This window comes from Procambarus clarkii, chromosome 52, assembly GCF_040958095.1.
Source record: "Procambarus clarkii isolate CNS0578487 chromosome 52, FALCON_Pclarkii_2.0, whole genome shotgun sequence".
Lineage (NCBI taxonomy): Eukaryota > Metazoa > Arthropoda > Malacostraca > Decapoda > Cambaridae > Procambarus > Procambarus clarkii.
This window is the reverse complement of record NC_091201.1, coordinates 33,723,884-33,740,717: the sequence shown is the minus strand read 5'-3', so window position 1 is coordinate 33,740,717 and position 16,834 is coordinate 33,723,884. Positions and strand designations below refer to the sequence as shown.

General features: G+C 58.2%; 1 protein-coding gene across 1 annotated transcript; it reads left to right on the top strand.

Moving 5' to 3' along the window:
• Window positions 1–906: 906 nt before the first annotated feature.
• On the top strand, window positions 907–7,919 carry LOC123763542 (uncharacterized). Its single transcript, XM_045750687.2, has 2 exons — window positions 907–3,582; window positions 3,824–7,919. Exon 1 carries the CDS (start codon window positions 2,189–2,191, stop codon window positions 2,690–2,692), a length of 504 nt encoding a protein of 167 aa, XP_045606643.1. The 5' UTR covers window positions 907–2,188; the 3' UTR covers window positions 2,693–3,582; window positions 3,824–7,919.
• Window positions 7,920–16,834: the final 8,915 nt, after the last annotated feature.

Here is a 16,834-nt window from a genome sequence, read left to right as displayed (position 1 = left end):
GTGTTGAGGGGTGCAGGCGTTGAGGGGTGCAGGTGTTGAGGGGTGCAGGCGTTGAGGGGTGCGGGTGTTGAGGGGTGCGGGTGTTGTGGGGTGCGGGTGTTGTGGGGTGCGGGTGTTGAGGGGTGAGGGTGTTGAGGGGTGAGGGTGTTGTGGGGTGCAGGTGTTGTGGGGTGCAGGTGTTGTGGGGTGCAGGTGTTGTGGGGTGCAGGTGTTGTGGGGTGCAGGTGTTGAGGGGTGCAGGTGTTGTGGGGTGCGGGTGTTGTGGGGTGCGGGTGTTGTGGGGTGCGGGTGTTGTGGGGTGCGGGTGTTGAGGGGTGCGGGTGTTGAGGGGTGCGGGTGTTGAGGGGTGCGGGTGTTGTGGGGTGCGGGTGTTGTGGGGTGCGGGTGTTGTGGGGTGCGGGTGTTGTGGGGTGCGGGTGTTGTGGGGTGCGGGTGTTGTTGGGTGCGGGTGTTGTGGGGTGCGGGTGTTGTGGGGTGCGGGTGTTGTGGGGTGCGGGTGTTGTGGGGTGCGGGTGTTGTGGGGTGCGGGTGTTGTGGGGTGCGGGTGTTGTGGGGTGCGGGTGTTGTGGGGTGCGGGTGTTGTGGGGTGCGGGTGTTGTGGGGTGCTGGTGTTGTGGGGTGCAGGTGTTGTGGGGTGCGGATGTTGTGGGGTGCAGGTGTTGTGGGGTGCAGGTGTTGTGGGGTGCAGGTGTTGTGGGGTGCGGGTGTTGTGGGGTGCGGGTGTTGTGGGGTGCGGGTGTTGAGGGGTGCAGGTGTTGAGGGGTGCAGGTGTTGAGGGGTGCAGGTGTTGTGGGGTGCAGGTGTTGAGGGGTGCGGGTGTTGAGGGGTGCAGGTGTTGAGGGGTGCAGGTGTTGTGGGGTGCAGGTGTTGAAGGGTGCAGGTGTTGAGGGGGTGCAGGTGTTGAGGGGGTGCAGGTGTTGAGGGGGTGCAGGTGTTGAGGGGGTGCAGGTGTTGAGGGGTGGGAGCAGACACAGACCAGCACGAGGGCCGAGCTGTGTGTGGTCGTACCTCAGAGGTCAAGAGTTCCACCACCGACGTCTACCAACTGATTTCAAGGCCACCTTAACCTTCCTGGCGAATAACACCTGTTATCGTGTGCTGGTGTAGGTGACCTGTACGTGGTGTAGTGCCAAGTGTCACGTGGTATTCTGTCTCTGCCACAAACCAAGAATACGACAGGTTTTCCGTCAATAATTATTGTGATGGGGATTCATTCAGTTCTTGTACAGTTGCCAAATACTATAATATTTGCCAACGTTAACATTTAACGTTCATTTGTCTGATGTTTTACACCGCCTTAGCCTCTGTGCCTCTGGTATTTATATCTATTTATATTACTATATCTTGAATATCAATTAGCCGTGTCCTATATTTACAGAAGGAACGCACATAAGTGTAACGTTACAATTAAGAGAAAACATGCAACTGTTCCCCACAATATCTCCCCCGGGGTACTATGTATACTTTCATTTATCTTAAAATGTGTGTTTCAAAGATGATAAATGTTATAATACTCAACAATGCCGAGAAAGCTCGGGCTTCATGTTAATTCACTGTCCATAGAGAGGCATCAGGCGGTGACAGCGGGCAGGGCACGTTTCCCCGCGCTAATAGTTTTCCCACGGTGATGCTCGGCAGCGTAATGCTCACAATGAACCCGCGTTCTCATTGGCTGCTGGGGCTGTGGGCGGGGCCTAGCCGCACGTCGGGGACCTTTCTCGATTCCGATTGGTGGCGAGGCTGGAGATGTTGTTGCTACCAGTGGAGCATCAATGAAGTCAAGGTATATGAGGAAGACGTGAACGTCTCGTACGCTAGTACGTAACGACCGAGCGTTCAGAGCGGGTGTGTGACGCTCCCTCACGAAGTTTTGTGACTGTCAGTACAGAAGTGATTGACAACTATCTGTCACGTTAGTAACGGTGATAGCACATACAGCCAACACGTAACACGCGACTTTCTTGATTAACTAAGCTGTTGTGACGAACATCTGTGCACATCTGGGTTGTGTGGGCGGTGGTGCGTGTGTGGTCCCGACACCTGACCTGACCCTAGTGCCGCCACCAGGCCTTCGCTACACCGTGACCTCGCTGCACCGTGACCTCGCTGCACCGTGACCTCGCTGCACCGTGACCTCGCTGCACCGTGACCTCGCTACATCGTGACCTCGCTACATCGTGACCTCGCAATGAAGTCCATCAACTGGGAGAAGTCGTGCCCTCGTGGTGGAGGCGGCGTGAGGCCCTCCACCGTGGCGGTCAGGTCATCGAGGGGTCAGCCAGAGGTGAGGCAGGAGCGGCAGGAGATACGGGAGTACCTGGAGAAGCTGCGGCAGCTTGTGCCCGCCTGCCCCAAGGCTGGCAAGATGTCCCGCCTGGCCGTGATCCAGCACGTGATCGACTACATCGTGGAGCTGCAGGAGACCCTGGTGCACCACCCCGTCAACACCCTCCTGGCCGCCACCGACGACCACATCACCAGCCTCACCACCTCCCTACACAACAACCCGCTCTTCGCTCTACAACAGCTCAGTGCTAACAAAAGCTCGCCTCCCGCATCGTCGGCACCAACAGCAGTCAAGAGCAGCAGCAGCAGCAGCAACAAGACCACCACCACCACCACCACCAAGACCAGCAGCTGCAGACGACCACTCGGTGTTCTCTCCTCCCTAAAGAACCACAGAAATCAATGAAACAATATTCGAATTCGATCATTTACAAAGCCCCGGACTCTCCCACTCCCACCTACCAAAGAGTTAGAAATAAAAAAAGTGAAATGTGTTTGGGGGTTGTGGAAGGTGTGAGATAACAGATGGTGTTGACCAAATACGTCGCCTCGGCCTGCCACCTTGACTACCAAAAGGGGGGGGGGGGAGGGGCCCCACGCCGCCCCTGACCTGTCAGACGGCGTGCTGCCCATATTGGTAACAAGACCTGCCGCCACCCGGAAGCCCCTCCAGCTTCTCCCCCACACTGGTGCCCACAGTCCCCCCCCCCACCCACCCCACTCCTGCCCCCACACTCTCCTCCCACACAACCCGTAAAGGCGGTGTTTTGAGGTTGATAGGTTTGTGGTGCGTGACAGGTCAGGAGCCGCGGGTGGCGGCGCACCTGTTCACCCCGGGCACTCTCCTCACACCTGCACCGCTATCTGGCCTCGCTTGTCGCCATGTACACCTGCTCTCCCACACGTGTCTCCAACCCCCCCATACCTGGCAGCGCCCTTAGTGTCATTCACACACGATCTCCACATGTGAGCCTACACACCTGGCCTCCGTACGAGTCATCAGCCACACCTGCTCCTCAAAGCGTATAGTTTTACATCCGCATCTGCACCGGTGTGTTTCCAAACCCGGTTTCCACAGGTGTGTTTCTAAACCAAGCACACTGGCATCGGTATTATCTAAGCAGCTGCAGACAACCATTATCAGGGAGTGATAACCAACTGCAACGCCGTGACACCTGCTTCCTAAACCATTAACGACAGCTGAAACACCTAGCCACAGCTGCACCAGATGTGGGGAGTACTGAAGGCACAGGTGTGCGTGTCGCGAAGCAGCTGCATCGATTCCTCCGTCATCAGGTAAGACCAACAATCTTACCTCTTTTTTTTTCCCTTCATCAATGTCCCGCTTGCAGAATCCTGCACTTTGAAGTTTTCACCAGTTACCTAAAGTAGACTAAGTGCTAAAATATATATTGGCCTGCTACAGTGGTTAAATATATTTGTTGATATTAAAACATTAGCCTATTATATGTTATTATATATATTACTTTATGATTCCCCATGTTGACGTGGTCTATACTCTCTCTCTCTCTCTCAGCCTGCGGTCAAGAATTTGACAACCTCCCTGTCCTACGAGCTCCTCAGTCAATAGCTGCGCCTTCGAGGTGGTTATGGCTCACCACCTTGACACTTGTGTCACCATCTGGTTCGCCAGATCTCCATCTGGGCCACCGTGTCAACATCTGGGCCACCATGTCAACATCTGGCCCACCATGTCAACATCTGGGCCATCGTGTCAACATCTGGGCCATCGTGTCAACATCTGGGCCACCGTGTCAACATCTGGGCCACCGTGTCAACATCTGGGCCATCGTGTCAACATCTGGGCCACCATGTCAACATCTGGGCCACCGTGTCAACATCTGGGCCACCGTGTCAACATCTGGGCCATCGTGTCAACATCTGGGCCACCGAGTCATCGTGTGTAACACCAGGGTTACCATCTGGGTCACATTTTATGATGCCAGGGTCACCACCTATGGTCACCATCTGTGACAAGTGCCTCACCATCTGGAAGACTATTTATGGCATCAGGGTCACCACCTGGGCTGCCAGTTACCATCTGGGCCACCAGCTACATGGAGCTTCAGGAGGTCACCGCTAGGACTGTGTGTGTGGGTTTTAAGAATTTTATATAGAAAAACAATAGGCATATATATCCTCGACTGTGTTACCACAGAGAGTTGTAAACATGTTCACTATTGGTTGCTCGTGTTAATGTAGCACTAATGGGCTGTACAGTCCATCACTCTGGCGAGTGACAAGGGCGCAGTGTACTGGGGGTGGCTGGAGTCAGCTACACCTGAAGGACATTATTCCATTGATTGGTGTTGTGGTGAGGCGGGCACGCGGTGTTCACACCTGGCCCAAGACCACCGCCTTACTCGCCTGCATGTTGCCAACTCTGCCCGCCAGCTGCCCTTCACCGTCAACCTCATTATTTTCACCACCACATTATCTTTGCACCCAAATTCCCCCTATAATTCAAAATATTTCATAAACTATGTCAAGATATGGTATTGACACGAGGATGTAATAAACACTGAACCTTGAATAACCGGCAAGACTGTTGTGCGAGCTGCTGCAGCATTCATTAAACATTAATGGCCGCTGGGGACTAAAGGCCACAACACAACAGCTTGCGTAGTCTCACGCCTTGAATCATTGACTAACAAAAACCGTTAAGCAGAGTGCTGGAGGACATCTGTCCAATAATCGGCAGGATCAATTATTTAATATGTGGCCAGCTGCTACTTAGTGGAGAGAGGCAGCCTGCCAGCTCCTGGCCTCAGCTGTCCCGCGTGTCGCCGCCGCCCTCATTCACCACTTAACTCGCTTCTCACCTCCCTTAATTTAGGCTAATTATGTCTTAAAACTAGTAGGCCTATGCAGAAGTCTTGCATTAGATACCAGTAAAAAGTAGGGGCTCGCCTTGAGCAGTGTATACACACAGGGTTGGGAGAAACTTGGGGCATGTGAAGGGTGTGTAGCGACGGGGTTGTAAGGCAGCGGTTGAGGCGGGGGACATCCGGCTGCGGGTGTGGGTGCCGCCGCCACGTGCAGGCCGGCTGTGGCAGCTGTCCTGTGTGTCGCCACACACCCGTCCGCCCAGCTGTCTGCACGTCGCCCTAGCCACCCTGCCAGCCGCCTCTACCACTAACAACGCAGATAACCCCGTGTGTGTCTGTGCTATATTACTGTGACCAGGTGCCGGGGCCCTTCCTGCTCCCCCCCCACCCCCCACCTTGCCTGCCTCACACGTGTCAGCTTGTGTTACCAACACCGGCATCTCTGCCACAGCTGCGCCATCTGCGAAGCACCCATCTGTCCCACGCCGGAGGAGTGCCCAAAGCAGCTGTGTTAGTCTTCATTTATGTCAATGTTAATTATGTGCGCAGGTTGACTGGCTGGGAGAGACTTAGCCGCGGCGGCTCCATAAACCTCGCGCGCGCCACCTGTCTCTCCCTCTCCCAACACACCCGTCCTTTTTTCTTCTAACATGTTGCCACTGAACTTACTCCAACAAAAAATTCAAACTGTGGATCAAATTTGACATAAAATCCAACATGTGCGCGTGGGGACTGCAAAAGAAGTGAGCGGTGGTGCAAGTTGGCAACAACGATCAGGAGGAGAAAGCTTAAGGTTTGGTAAGGGGCGTAACCCACCCCTAACAGCCTGGTAGACCGGACACTCTTCCTAAACCTATTATTAGTCCAGCTGTTGTGTTATCAGCCCTTTACATGTCCGGAGTAGATGCGAGTGTGTGGGTATGTTCCTCACCTTGGTTGGTGGGCATGTTTGATGACGTGTATACGAGGGTGGGCAGGGCAGCTCACAGTCATGTGTGGCGGGAGTGTGTGTGGAGTCTGCGTGCCCGGCCTTGTGGGCCCACCTCTGGTATGTTGGGGGGGGGGGGTCCTGTTGCTTGACATCTCGCCTCGTGTCACGCGGGTTGTCACTCATCACCACCACCCCAGTGTCACGCGGGCTGTCACTCACCCCCACCCCAGTGTCACGCGGGCTGTCACTCACCCCCACCCCAGTGTCACGCGGGCTGTCACTCACCCCCACCCCAGTGTCACGCGAGCTGTCATTCACCACCACCACCCTAGTGTCACGCGGGCTGTCACTCACCCCCACCACCCCAGTGTCACGCGGGCTGTCACTCACCCCCACCCCAGTGTCACGCGGGCTGTCATTCACCACCACCACCCCAGTGTCACGCGGGCTGTCATTCACCACCACCACCCTAGTGTCACGCGGGCTGTCACTCACCCCCACCCCAGTGTCACGCGGGCTGTCACTCACCCCCCCCCACCCCAGTGTCACGCGGGCTGTCACTCACCCCCCCCACCCCAGTGTCACGCGGGCTGTCACTCACCACCACCACCCCAGTGTCACGCGGGCTGTCACCACCACCCCAGTGTCACGCGGGCTGTCATTCACCACCACCCTAGTGTCACGCGGGCTGTCACTCCCCCCCCCCCAGTGTCTAGTGTGGCGCGGGCTTGCTGTCATCTCGTGGGATGTGGGTTGTCACATCCACACCCAAAGTGCCCACCATATCCTAACACCCAACCCAACCTATCCTAGTCGAGCTGTTGCTCAACCTTACACGACTACCATCGGTGTTCTGCATAACCCATCATAACCATATTACTGCCACCCCCTACCTTCCCCCACCACGACCACCTCAGCCCACCACAACCACCTCAGCCCACCACAACCACCTCAGCCCACCACAACCACCTCAGCCCACCACAACCACCTCAGCCCACCACAACCACCTCAGCCCACCACAACCACCTCAGCCCACCACAACCACCTCAGCCCACCACAACCACCTCAGCCCACCACAACCACCTCAGCCCACCACAACCACCTCAGCCCACCACAACCCTTCACATTCATGCCCACCAAAACAAGTGATCCTGTGAACTTCCGATTTTCTTCAGCTCGTCTCAGGTCCTCCCCCCAACACCTGCCCGAGCCTCGCTACCTGAGGAGTAAAGTGAGGGGGGAGAATGGGTGTGAAGGGAGGTGAGGGCGGGCCAGGAGCGGCCACCCGGTGGGCCCGCCTACACAACACCGCCTCTCCCGCCCTCTTACTGGCAGACAACTCCTGGACAAGCGTCCCAGGTGTAAACACAGGCGGACATAATGTCAGTACCTATAAATACCATTTCTCTTGCAAGATTGGTTAGTACAATGTGCTCTAACGGATTTATATGGATAAATATATGGATAGACGAACGTGAGGACACTTTTCATCGCGTCTAACCGTGCAGCTATGATGAGCTGGCAAGCTAAGACCGCATTGATGTTACTAGCACACTGGAGAGTGTAATATTTCACAAGGTTTATAGCTTTATATATATATATATGTATATGTATCTATATGTGTGTGTGTGTGTGTGTGTGTGATATAGTCCTGTGCCATGATTGGAGAGAAGCTTTAGATGTAGGCTCAGTATCACCAAACAAGAATGTTGCAAGCAATAGCCTCATCAGCTCTTGTTAGTACTGGTATGTAGTCGGTATGGAATGAACTTGTGTATATATATAGTTTGTACAGTCACTGAGATTAAGATATAATAGTCTTAAGAGAAATAAACTATTTTTCCATCAAAGAATATTTCATTTGATCCTGGTCTTATAAAAGCATGAGTCCTTAAAGGTGTTTTTTAAAAGTAAATGGATTGGCAATTTTGAAAAATTATGCTTTTTTTTTTAGGTAATTTATTATCGGAACATTCATTCTGTGGGGCGTTTAGTGGCACCCCCCCCCCCCACGTCCAATTCTGTGGACCACATATACCCATCCCGTGGGCGGTGGTGGACCAGACACCCATCCTGTGGGCGGTGGAGGACATCACACCCATCCTGTGGGCGGTGGTGGATCCCCACACCCATCCTGTGGGCGGTGCTGGACCCCCACACCCATCCTGTGGGCGGTGGTGGACCTCACACCCATCCTTTGGGCGGTGGTGGAACACACACCCATCCCGTGGGAAGTGATGTACCCCACACCCATCCCGTGGGCAGTGATGGACCCCCATACCCATTCCTTGGGCAGTGATGGACCCCACACCCATCCCGTGGGCAGTGATGGACCTCACACCCATCCCGTGGGTGGTGGTGCACTACACACCCATCCTGTGGGCGGTGGGGGTCCATACACCCATCCCGTGGGCAGTGTTGGACCCCACACCCATCCCGTGGGCGGTTGTGGACCCCATACCCATCCTGTGGGCGGTGGTGCACTACACACCCATCCTGTGGGCGGTGGTGGACCACACACCCATCCCGTGGGCGGTGGTGGACCCCACACCCATCCAGTGGGCGGTGGTGGACCCCACACCCATCCCGGGGGCGGTGGTAGACCCCACTCCCATCCCGTGGGAAGTGATGTACCCCACACCCATCCCGTGGGCAGTGATGGACCCCCACACCCATTCCTAGGGCAGTGATGGACCCCACACCCATCCCGTGGGCAGTGATGAACCCCACACCCATCCCGTGGGCAGTGGTGGACCCCACACCCATCCTTTGGGTTGTGATGGACCCAAACACCCATCCCGTGGGCAGTGATGGACCCCACACCCATCCCGTGGGCAGTGATGGACCCAAACACCCATCCCGTGGGCAGTGTTGGACCCCACATCCATCCCGTGGGCAGTGATGGATCACATACCCATCCTGTGAGCAGTGGTGGACCCCACACCCATCCTGGGGGCAGTGGTGGACCACACACCCATCCCGTGGGCAGTGGTGGACCCCACACCCATCCTGTGGGCGGTGATGGACCCCACACCCATCCCGTGGGCAGTGGTGGACCACACACCCATCCTTTGGGCGGTGATGGACCCCACACCCATCCCGTGGGCAGTGGTGGACCCCACACCCATCCTTTGGGTTGTGATGAACCCCTTACCCATCCCGTGGGCAGTGATGTACTCCATACCCATCCCGTGGGCGGTGGTGGACCACACACCCATCCTGTGGGCGGTGATGGACCCCACACCCATCCCGTGGGCGGTGGTGGACCACACACCCATCCCGTGGGTTGTGATGAACCCCACACCCATCCCGTGGGAGGTTGGTGGACTCCATACCCATCCTGTGAGCGGTGGTGGACCCCATATCCATTCCGTGGGCAGTGATGGACCCCACACCCATCCCGTGGGCAGTGATGGACCCCACACCCATCCCGTGGGCAGTGATGGACACCACACCCATCCCGTGGGCGGTGATGGACCCCACACCCATTCCCTGGACTGTAGTGGACCCCACACCTAAACTGTGGGCAGTGATGGACCCCACACCCATCCCGTGGGCGGTGATGGACCCCACACTCATCCCGTGGGCACTGATGGACCCCACACCCATCCCGAGGGCGGTGGTGTACCCCACACCCATCCCGTGGGCGGTGGACGACCCCATATCCATCCCGTGGGCAGTGATGGACCCCACACCCATCCCGTGGGCAGTGATGGACCCCACACCCATCCCGTGGGCAGTGAGGGACCCCACACCCATCCCGTGGGCGGTGATGGACCCCACACTCATCCCGTGGGCGGTGATGGACCCCACACCCATCCCGTGGGCGGTAATGGACCCCACACCCATCCCGTGGGCGGTGATGGACTCCACACCCATCCCGTGGGCAGTGATGGACCCCACACCCCTCCCGAGGGCGGTGGTGGACCCCACACCCATTCCCTGGACTGTAGTGGACCCCACACCTAAACTGTGGGCAGTGATGGACCCCACACCCATCCCGTGGGCGGTGGTGGACCCCACACCCATCCCGTGGGCGGTGGTGGACCCCACACCAATCCCGTGGGCGGTGGTGGACCCCACATCCATCCCGTGGGCGATGATAGACCCCACACCCATCCTGTGGGCAGTGATGGTCCACACACCCATCCTGTGGGCGGTGGTGGACCACACATCCATCCCGTGGGCGGTGGTGGACCCCACACCCATCCCTTGGGCAGTGGTGGACCCCACACCAATCCCGTGAGCGGTGGTGGACCCCACACCCATCCCGTGGGCGGTGGTGGACCCCACACCCATCCCGTGGGCGGTGGTGGACCCCACACCCATCCAGTGGGCGGTGATGGACCCCATACCCATCCCGTGGGCGGTGATGGACCCCATACCCATCCCGTGGGCAGTGATGGACCCCATACCCATCCCGTGGGCAGTGATGGACCCCATACCCATCCCGTGGGCAGTGATGGACCCCATACCCATCCCGTGGGCAGTGATGGACGCCATACCCATCCCGTGGGCAGTGATGGACCCCACACCCATCCTGTGGGCAGTGATGGACCCCATACCCATCCCGTGGGCAGTGATGGACCCCATACCCATCCCGTGGGCAGTGATGGACCCCATACCCATCCCGTGGGCAGTGATGGACCCCACACCCATCCCGTGGGCAGTGATGGACCCCACACCCATCCCGTGGGCAGTGATGGACCCCACACCCATCCTGTGGGCAGTGATGGACCCCATACCCATCCCGTGGGCAGTGATGGACCCCACACCCATCCCGTGGGCAGTGATGGACCCCACACCCATCCCGTGGGCAGTGATGGACCCCATACCCATCCCGTGGGCAGTGATGGACCCCACACCCATCCCGTGGGCAGTGATGGACCCCACACCCATCCCGTGGGCAGTGATGGACCCCACACCCATCCCGTGGGCAGTGATGGACCCCATACCCATCCCGTGGGCAGTGATGGACCCCACACCCATCCCGTGGGCAGTGATGGACCCCATACCCATCCCGTGGGCAGTGATGGACCCCACACCCATCCCGTGGGCAGTGATGGACCCCATACACATCCCGTGGGCAGTGATGGACCCCACACCCATCCCGTGGGCAGTGATGGACCCCACACCCATCCCGTGGGCAGTGGTGGACCCCACACCCATCCCGTGGGCGGTGGTGGACCCCACACCCATCCTGTGGGCGGTGGTGGACCCCACAACCATCCCGTGGGCAGTAGTGAACCCCACACCCATCCCGTGGGCAGTGATGGACCCCACACCCATCCCGTGGGCAGTGATGGACCCCACACCCATCCCGTGGGCAGTGATGGACCCCACACCCATCCCGTGGGCAGTGATGGACCCCATACCCATCCCGTGGTCAGTGATGGACCCCACACCCATCCCGTGGGCAGTGATGGACCCCACACCCATCCCGTGGGCAGTGATGGACCCCATACCCATCCCGTGGGCAGTGATGGACCCCATACCCATCCCGTGGGCAGTGATGGACCCCATACCCATCCCGTGGGCAGTGATGGACCCCACACCCATCCCGTGGGCAGTGATGGACCCCACACCCATCCCGTGGGCAGTGATGGACCCCATACCCATCCCGTGGGCAGTGATGGACCCCACACCCATCCCGTGGGCAGTGATGGACCCCACACCCATCCCGTGGGCAGTGATGGACCCCACACCCATCCCGTGGGCAGTGATGGACCCCACACCCATCCCGTGGGCAGTGATGGACCCCACACCCATCCCGTGGGCAGTGATGGACCCCATACCCATCCCGTGGGCAGTGATGGACCCCACACCCATCCCGTGGGCAGTGATGGACCCCACACCCATCCCGTGGGCAGTGATGGACCCCACACCCATCCCGTGGGCAGTGATGGACCCCACACCCATCCCGTGGGCGGTGGTGGACCCCACACCCATCCTGTGGGCGGTGGTGGACCCCACAACCATCCCGTGGGCAGTAGTGAACCCCACACCCAAACCGTGGGTGGTGGTGGACCACACACACCCATCCTGTGGGCGGTCGAGGACCACACACCCATCCCGTGGGCGGTCGTGGACCCCACACCCATCCCGTGGGTGGTAGTGGACTCCACACCAATCCCGTGGGCGGTGGTGGACGACACACTCATCCTGTGGGCGGTGGTGTACCACATACCCATCCTTAGGGCGGTGGTGGACCACATACCCATCCTGTGGTCCGTGGTGGACCACACACCCATCCTGTGGGGGGTGTTGGACCATACACCCATCCTGTGAGCGGTGGTGGATCACATACCCATCCTTAGGGCGGTGGTTGACCACACACCCATCCTGTGGGCGGTGGTGGACCACACACCCATCCTGTGGGCGGTGGTGGATCACATACCCATCCTGTGGGCAGTGGTGGACCACACACCCATCCTGTGGGCGGTGGTGGGCCACACATCCCATCACAATGGTTGTACTCTTCAAGTCGCTTGTGTTGTCCCGTCTTGAGTACTGCTCAGTACTCACTTCCCCCTTCAGAGCAGGAGAGATTGCTGAAATAGAGGGAATACAGAGAACATATACGGCACGCATAGACGCGATAAAGCATCTAAATTATTGGGATCGTCTCAAAGCCCTCCAACTAGAAAGAAGACGAGAGAGATATCAAATAATATACACCTGGAAGATACTGGAGGGCCAAGTACCAAATCTACACAGTAAATTACAACGTACTGGAGTGAACGACATGGAAGAAAATGTAGAATAGAACCAGTGAAGAGCAGAGGTGCCATAGGCACAATCAGAGAACACTGTAAAAACATCAGAGGTCCGCGGTTGTTCAACGTCCTCCCAGCAAGCATAAGAAATATTGCCGGAACAACCGTGGACATTTTCAAGAGGAAACTAGATTTATTCCTCCAAGGAGTGCCGGACCAACCGGGCTGTGGTGGGTATGTGGGCCTGCGGGCCGCTCCAAGCAACAGCCTGGTGGACCAAACTCTCACAAGTCGAGCCTGGCCTCGGGCCGGGCTTGGGGAGTAGAAGAACTCCCAGAACCCCATCAACCAGGTAACCAGGTAACACCCATCCCGTGGCCGGTGGTGGACCACTCACCCATCCTGTGGGCCATGGTGGACCACATACCCATTCTGTGGGCGGTGGTGGACCACACACAAATCCTGTGGGCGGTGGTGGACCACACACCCATGCTGTGGGCGGTGGTGGACCACACACCCATGCTGTGGGCGGTGGTGGATCACACACCCATGCTGTGGGCGGTGGTGGATCACACACCCATCCTGTGGGCGGTGATGGACCACATACCCATCCCGTGGGCGGTGGTGGACCCCACACCCATCCCGTGGGCAATGATCTCTCCATACCCATCGCGTGGGCAATGGTAGACCCCACACCAATCCCGTGGGCAGTGATGGACCCCATACCCATCCCGTGGGCGGTGGTGGACCCCACATCCATACCGTGGGCAGTTGTGGATCCCACACCAATCCCGTGGGTGGTTGTGGACAACACACCCATCCCGTGGGCTGTCTTGGACCACACACCCATCCCGTGGGCAGTGGTGGACCCCACATCCATCCCGTGGGTGGTAGTGGATTCCACACCCATCCCGCGGGCGGTAGTGGACCCCACACCCATCCCGTGGGCGGTGGTGGACCACACACTCATCCTGTGGGCGGTGGTGGACCACATTCCCATCCTGTGGGCGGTGGTGGACCCACACACCTATTCTGTTGGCGATGGTGGACCACATACCCAACCTGTGGGCAGTGGTGGACCACATACCTATCCTGTGAGCGATGGTGGACCATACACGCATCCTGTGGTCTGTGGTGGACCACACACCCATCCTGTAGGCGGTGGTGGACCACATACTCATCCTGTGGGCGGTGGTGGACCACATACCCATCCTGTGGGCGGTGGTGGACCACACACCCATCCTGTAGGCGGTGGTGGACCACATACCCATCCTGTGGGCGGTAATGGACCACACACCCATCCTGTGGGCGGTGGTGGACCACATACCCATCCTGTCGGCGGTGGTGGACCACACACTCATCCTGTGGCCGGTGGTGGACCACATACCCATTCTGTGGGCGGTAATGGACCACACACCCATCCTGTGGGCGGTGGTGGACCACATACCCATCCTGACGGCGGTGGTGGACCACACACCCATCCTGTGGGTTGTGGTGGACCACACACCCATCCCGTGGCCGGTGGTGGACCACATACCCATCATGTGAGCGGTGGTGGACCACTCACCCATCCTTTGGGCCGTGTTGGACCACACACGCATCCTGTGGGCCGTGATGGACCACATACTCATCCTGTGGGCGGTGGTGGACCACACACCAATCCTGTGGGCGGTGGTGGACCACATACCCATGCTGTGGGCGGTGGTGGATCACACACTCATGCTGTGGGCGGTGATGGACCACATACCCATCTTGTGAGCGGTGGTGGACCACACACCCATCCTGTGAGCGGTGGTGGACCACACAGCCATCCTGTGGGCTGTGGTGGACCACACACCCATCCTGTGAGCGGTGGTGGACCACACACCCATGCTGTGGGCGGTGTTGGACCACACACCCATCCATTGGGCGGTGGTGGACCACATACCCATCCTGTGGGCGGTGGTGGACTACACACCCATGCTGTTGGCGGTGGTGGACCCCATACCCATCCCGTAGGCAGTGATGGACTCCATACCCATCCCGTGCGCGGTGGTGGACCCCACATCCATCCTGTGGGCGGTGGTGGACCCCACACCCATTCCATGGGCAATGATGGACCCCATAACGATCCCGTGGTCTGTGGTGGACCTCATACCCATCCCGTGGGGAGTGATGGACCCCATACCCATCCCGTGGGCGGTGGTGGAACCCACACCCATCCAGTTGGCAGTGATGGACCCCACACCCATCCCGTGGGCGGTGGTGGACCCCATACCCATCCCGTGGGCGATGGTGAACCACACACCCATCCTGTGGGCGGTGGTGGACCACACACTCATCCTGTGGGCGTTGGTGGACCACATTCCCATCCTGTGGGCGGTGGTGGACCACACACCCATCCCGTGGGCGGTGGTGGACCCCACACCCATCCCGTGGGTGGTGGTGGACCCCACACCCATCCCGTTGGCAGTGATGGACCCCACACCCATCCCGTGGGCGGTGGTGGACCCCACACCCATCCCGTGGGCGGTGGTGGACCCCACACCCATCCCGTGGGCGGTGGTGGACCCCACACCCATCCCGTGGGCGGTGGTGGACCCCACACCCATCCCGTGGGCGGTGGTGGACCCCACACCCATCCCGTGGGCGGTGGTGGTCCCCACACCCATCCCGTGGGCGGTGGTGGACCCCACACCCACCCCGTGGGCGGTGGTGGTCCCCACACCTATCCCGTTGGCAGTGATGGACCCCACACCCATCCCGTGGGCGGTGGTGGACCCCACACCCACCCAGTGGGCGGTGGTGAACCCCACACCCATCCCGTGGGCGGTGGTGGACCACACACCCATCCCGTGGGCGGTGGTGGACCACACACCCATCCCGTGGGCGGTGGTGGTCCCCACACCCATCCCGTGGGCGGTGATGGTCCCCACACCCACCCAGTGGGCGGTGGTGAACCCCACACCCATCCCGTGGGCGGTGGTGGACCACACACCCATCCCGTGGGTGGTGGTGAACCCCACACCCTTCCCGTGGGCGGTGGTGGTCCCCACACCCATCCCGTGGGCGGTGGTGGACCCCACACCCACCCAGTGGGCGGTGGTGAACCCCACACCCATCCCGTGGGCGGTGGTGGACCACACACCCATCCCGTGGGCGGTGGTGGACCCCACACCCACCCAGTGGGCGGTGGTGAACCCCACACCCATCCCGTGGGCGGTGGTGGAAAGGTTACAGAGGCTAAGTGTCCTAAGAATTACACTAATGCAACAGATAAAATTCCAGAAGTACAGAACTAGTTACAGTGTCACCTGTACCCCCACTGTCCATAGTTATAGCTTATTACAGGTTTCCCCGCGCCTGTATGGCCGGGGGCACGAGAGGGCACGAGAGGGCACGAGAGGGCACGAGAGGGCACGGGAGGGCACGAGAGGGCACGAGAGGGCAGGAAAAAACAATCTCAAACCTTTCAGTCAAGCCGTTCCCACTTGTTCAATTACTCCAGTCGAAGAGATTCAGGCACCCCACCCGGTGGGGCGGCGCTGAAGAGATTCAGTCACAAGAGCTACCTAAGAACACTATTATGGAGGCGGATTGGTTTGTGTAAAGCGGCGTCTATTTATATTCAGACTACGCAAAGGTATTTATATACTGTATATGTCTAACCTTCGCTTGAAACAATTACGCAATGTCTATTATATTATAATTTTTTTTCAATAAATCAACAACTTTAAAATTATTCAGTTGGCATCTATTATATCCTGTTCTATTTTTTTTGTTAACATGATAATCGCTTAAATAATATTCACCCTTGTTATACCTTGGATCAGTAGTATGCTTCAGGCATTTTACTCTTTCTATTTTTCATGCTATTTTACCTTTACTGTTCACCTTTCTAGAAAGACAAAATTAAAGAAACTTTCGCATCTCTCCTCATCTCGAAGGTTTCTAGCTCCAGGAACTTTGATCCTTCTCCAACACGTTCACTTGAACTCCTGTCCGGTCTATATGTGAAGAACAAAACTGTGCTGCATGGTCTAGATGGGACATGTTCTTCAGCAGGGTGTAGC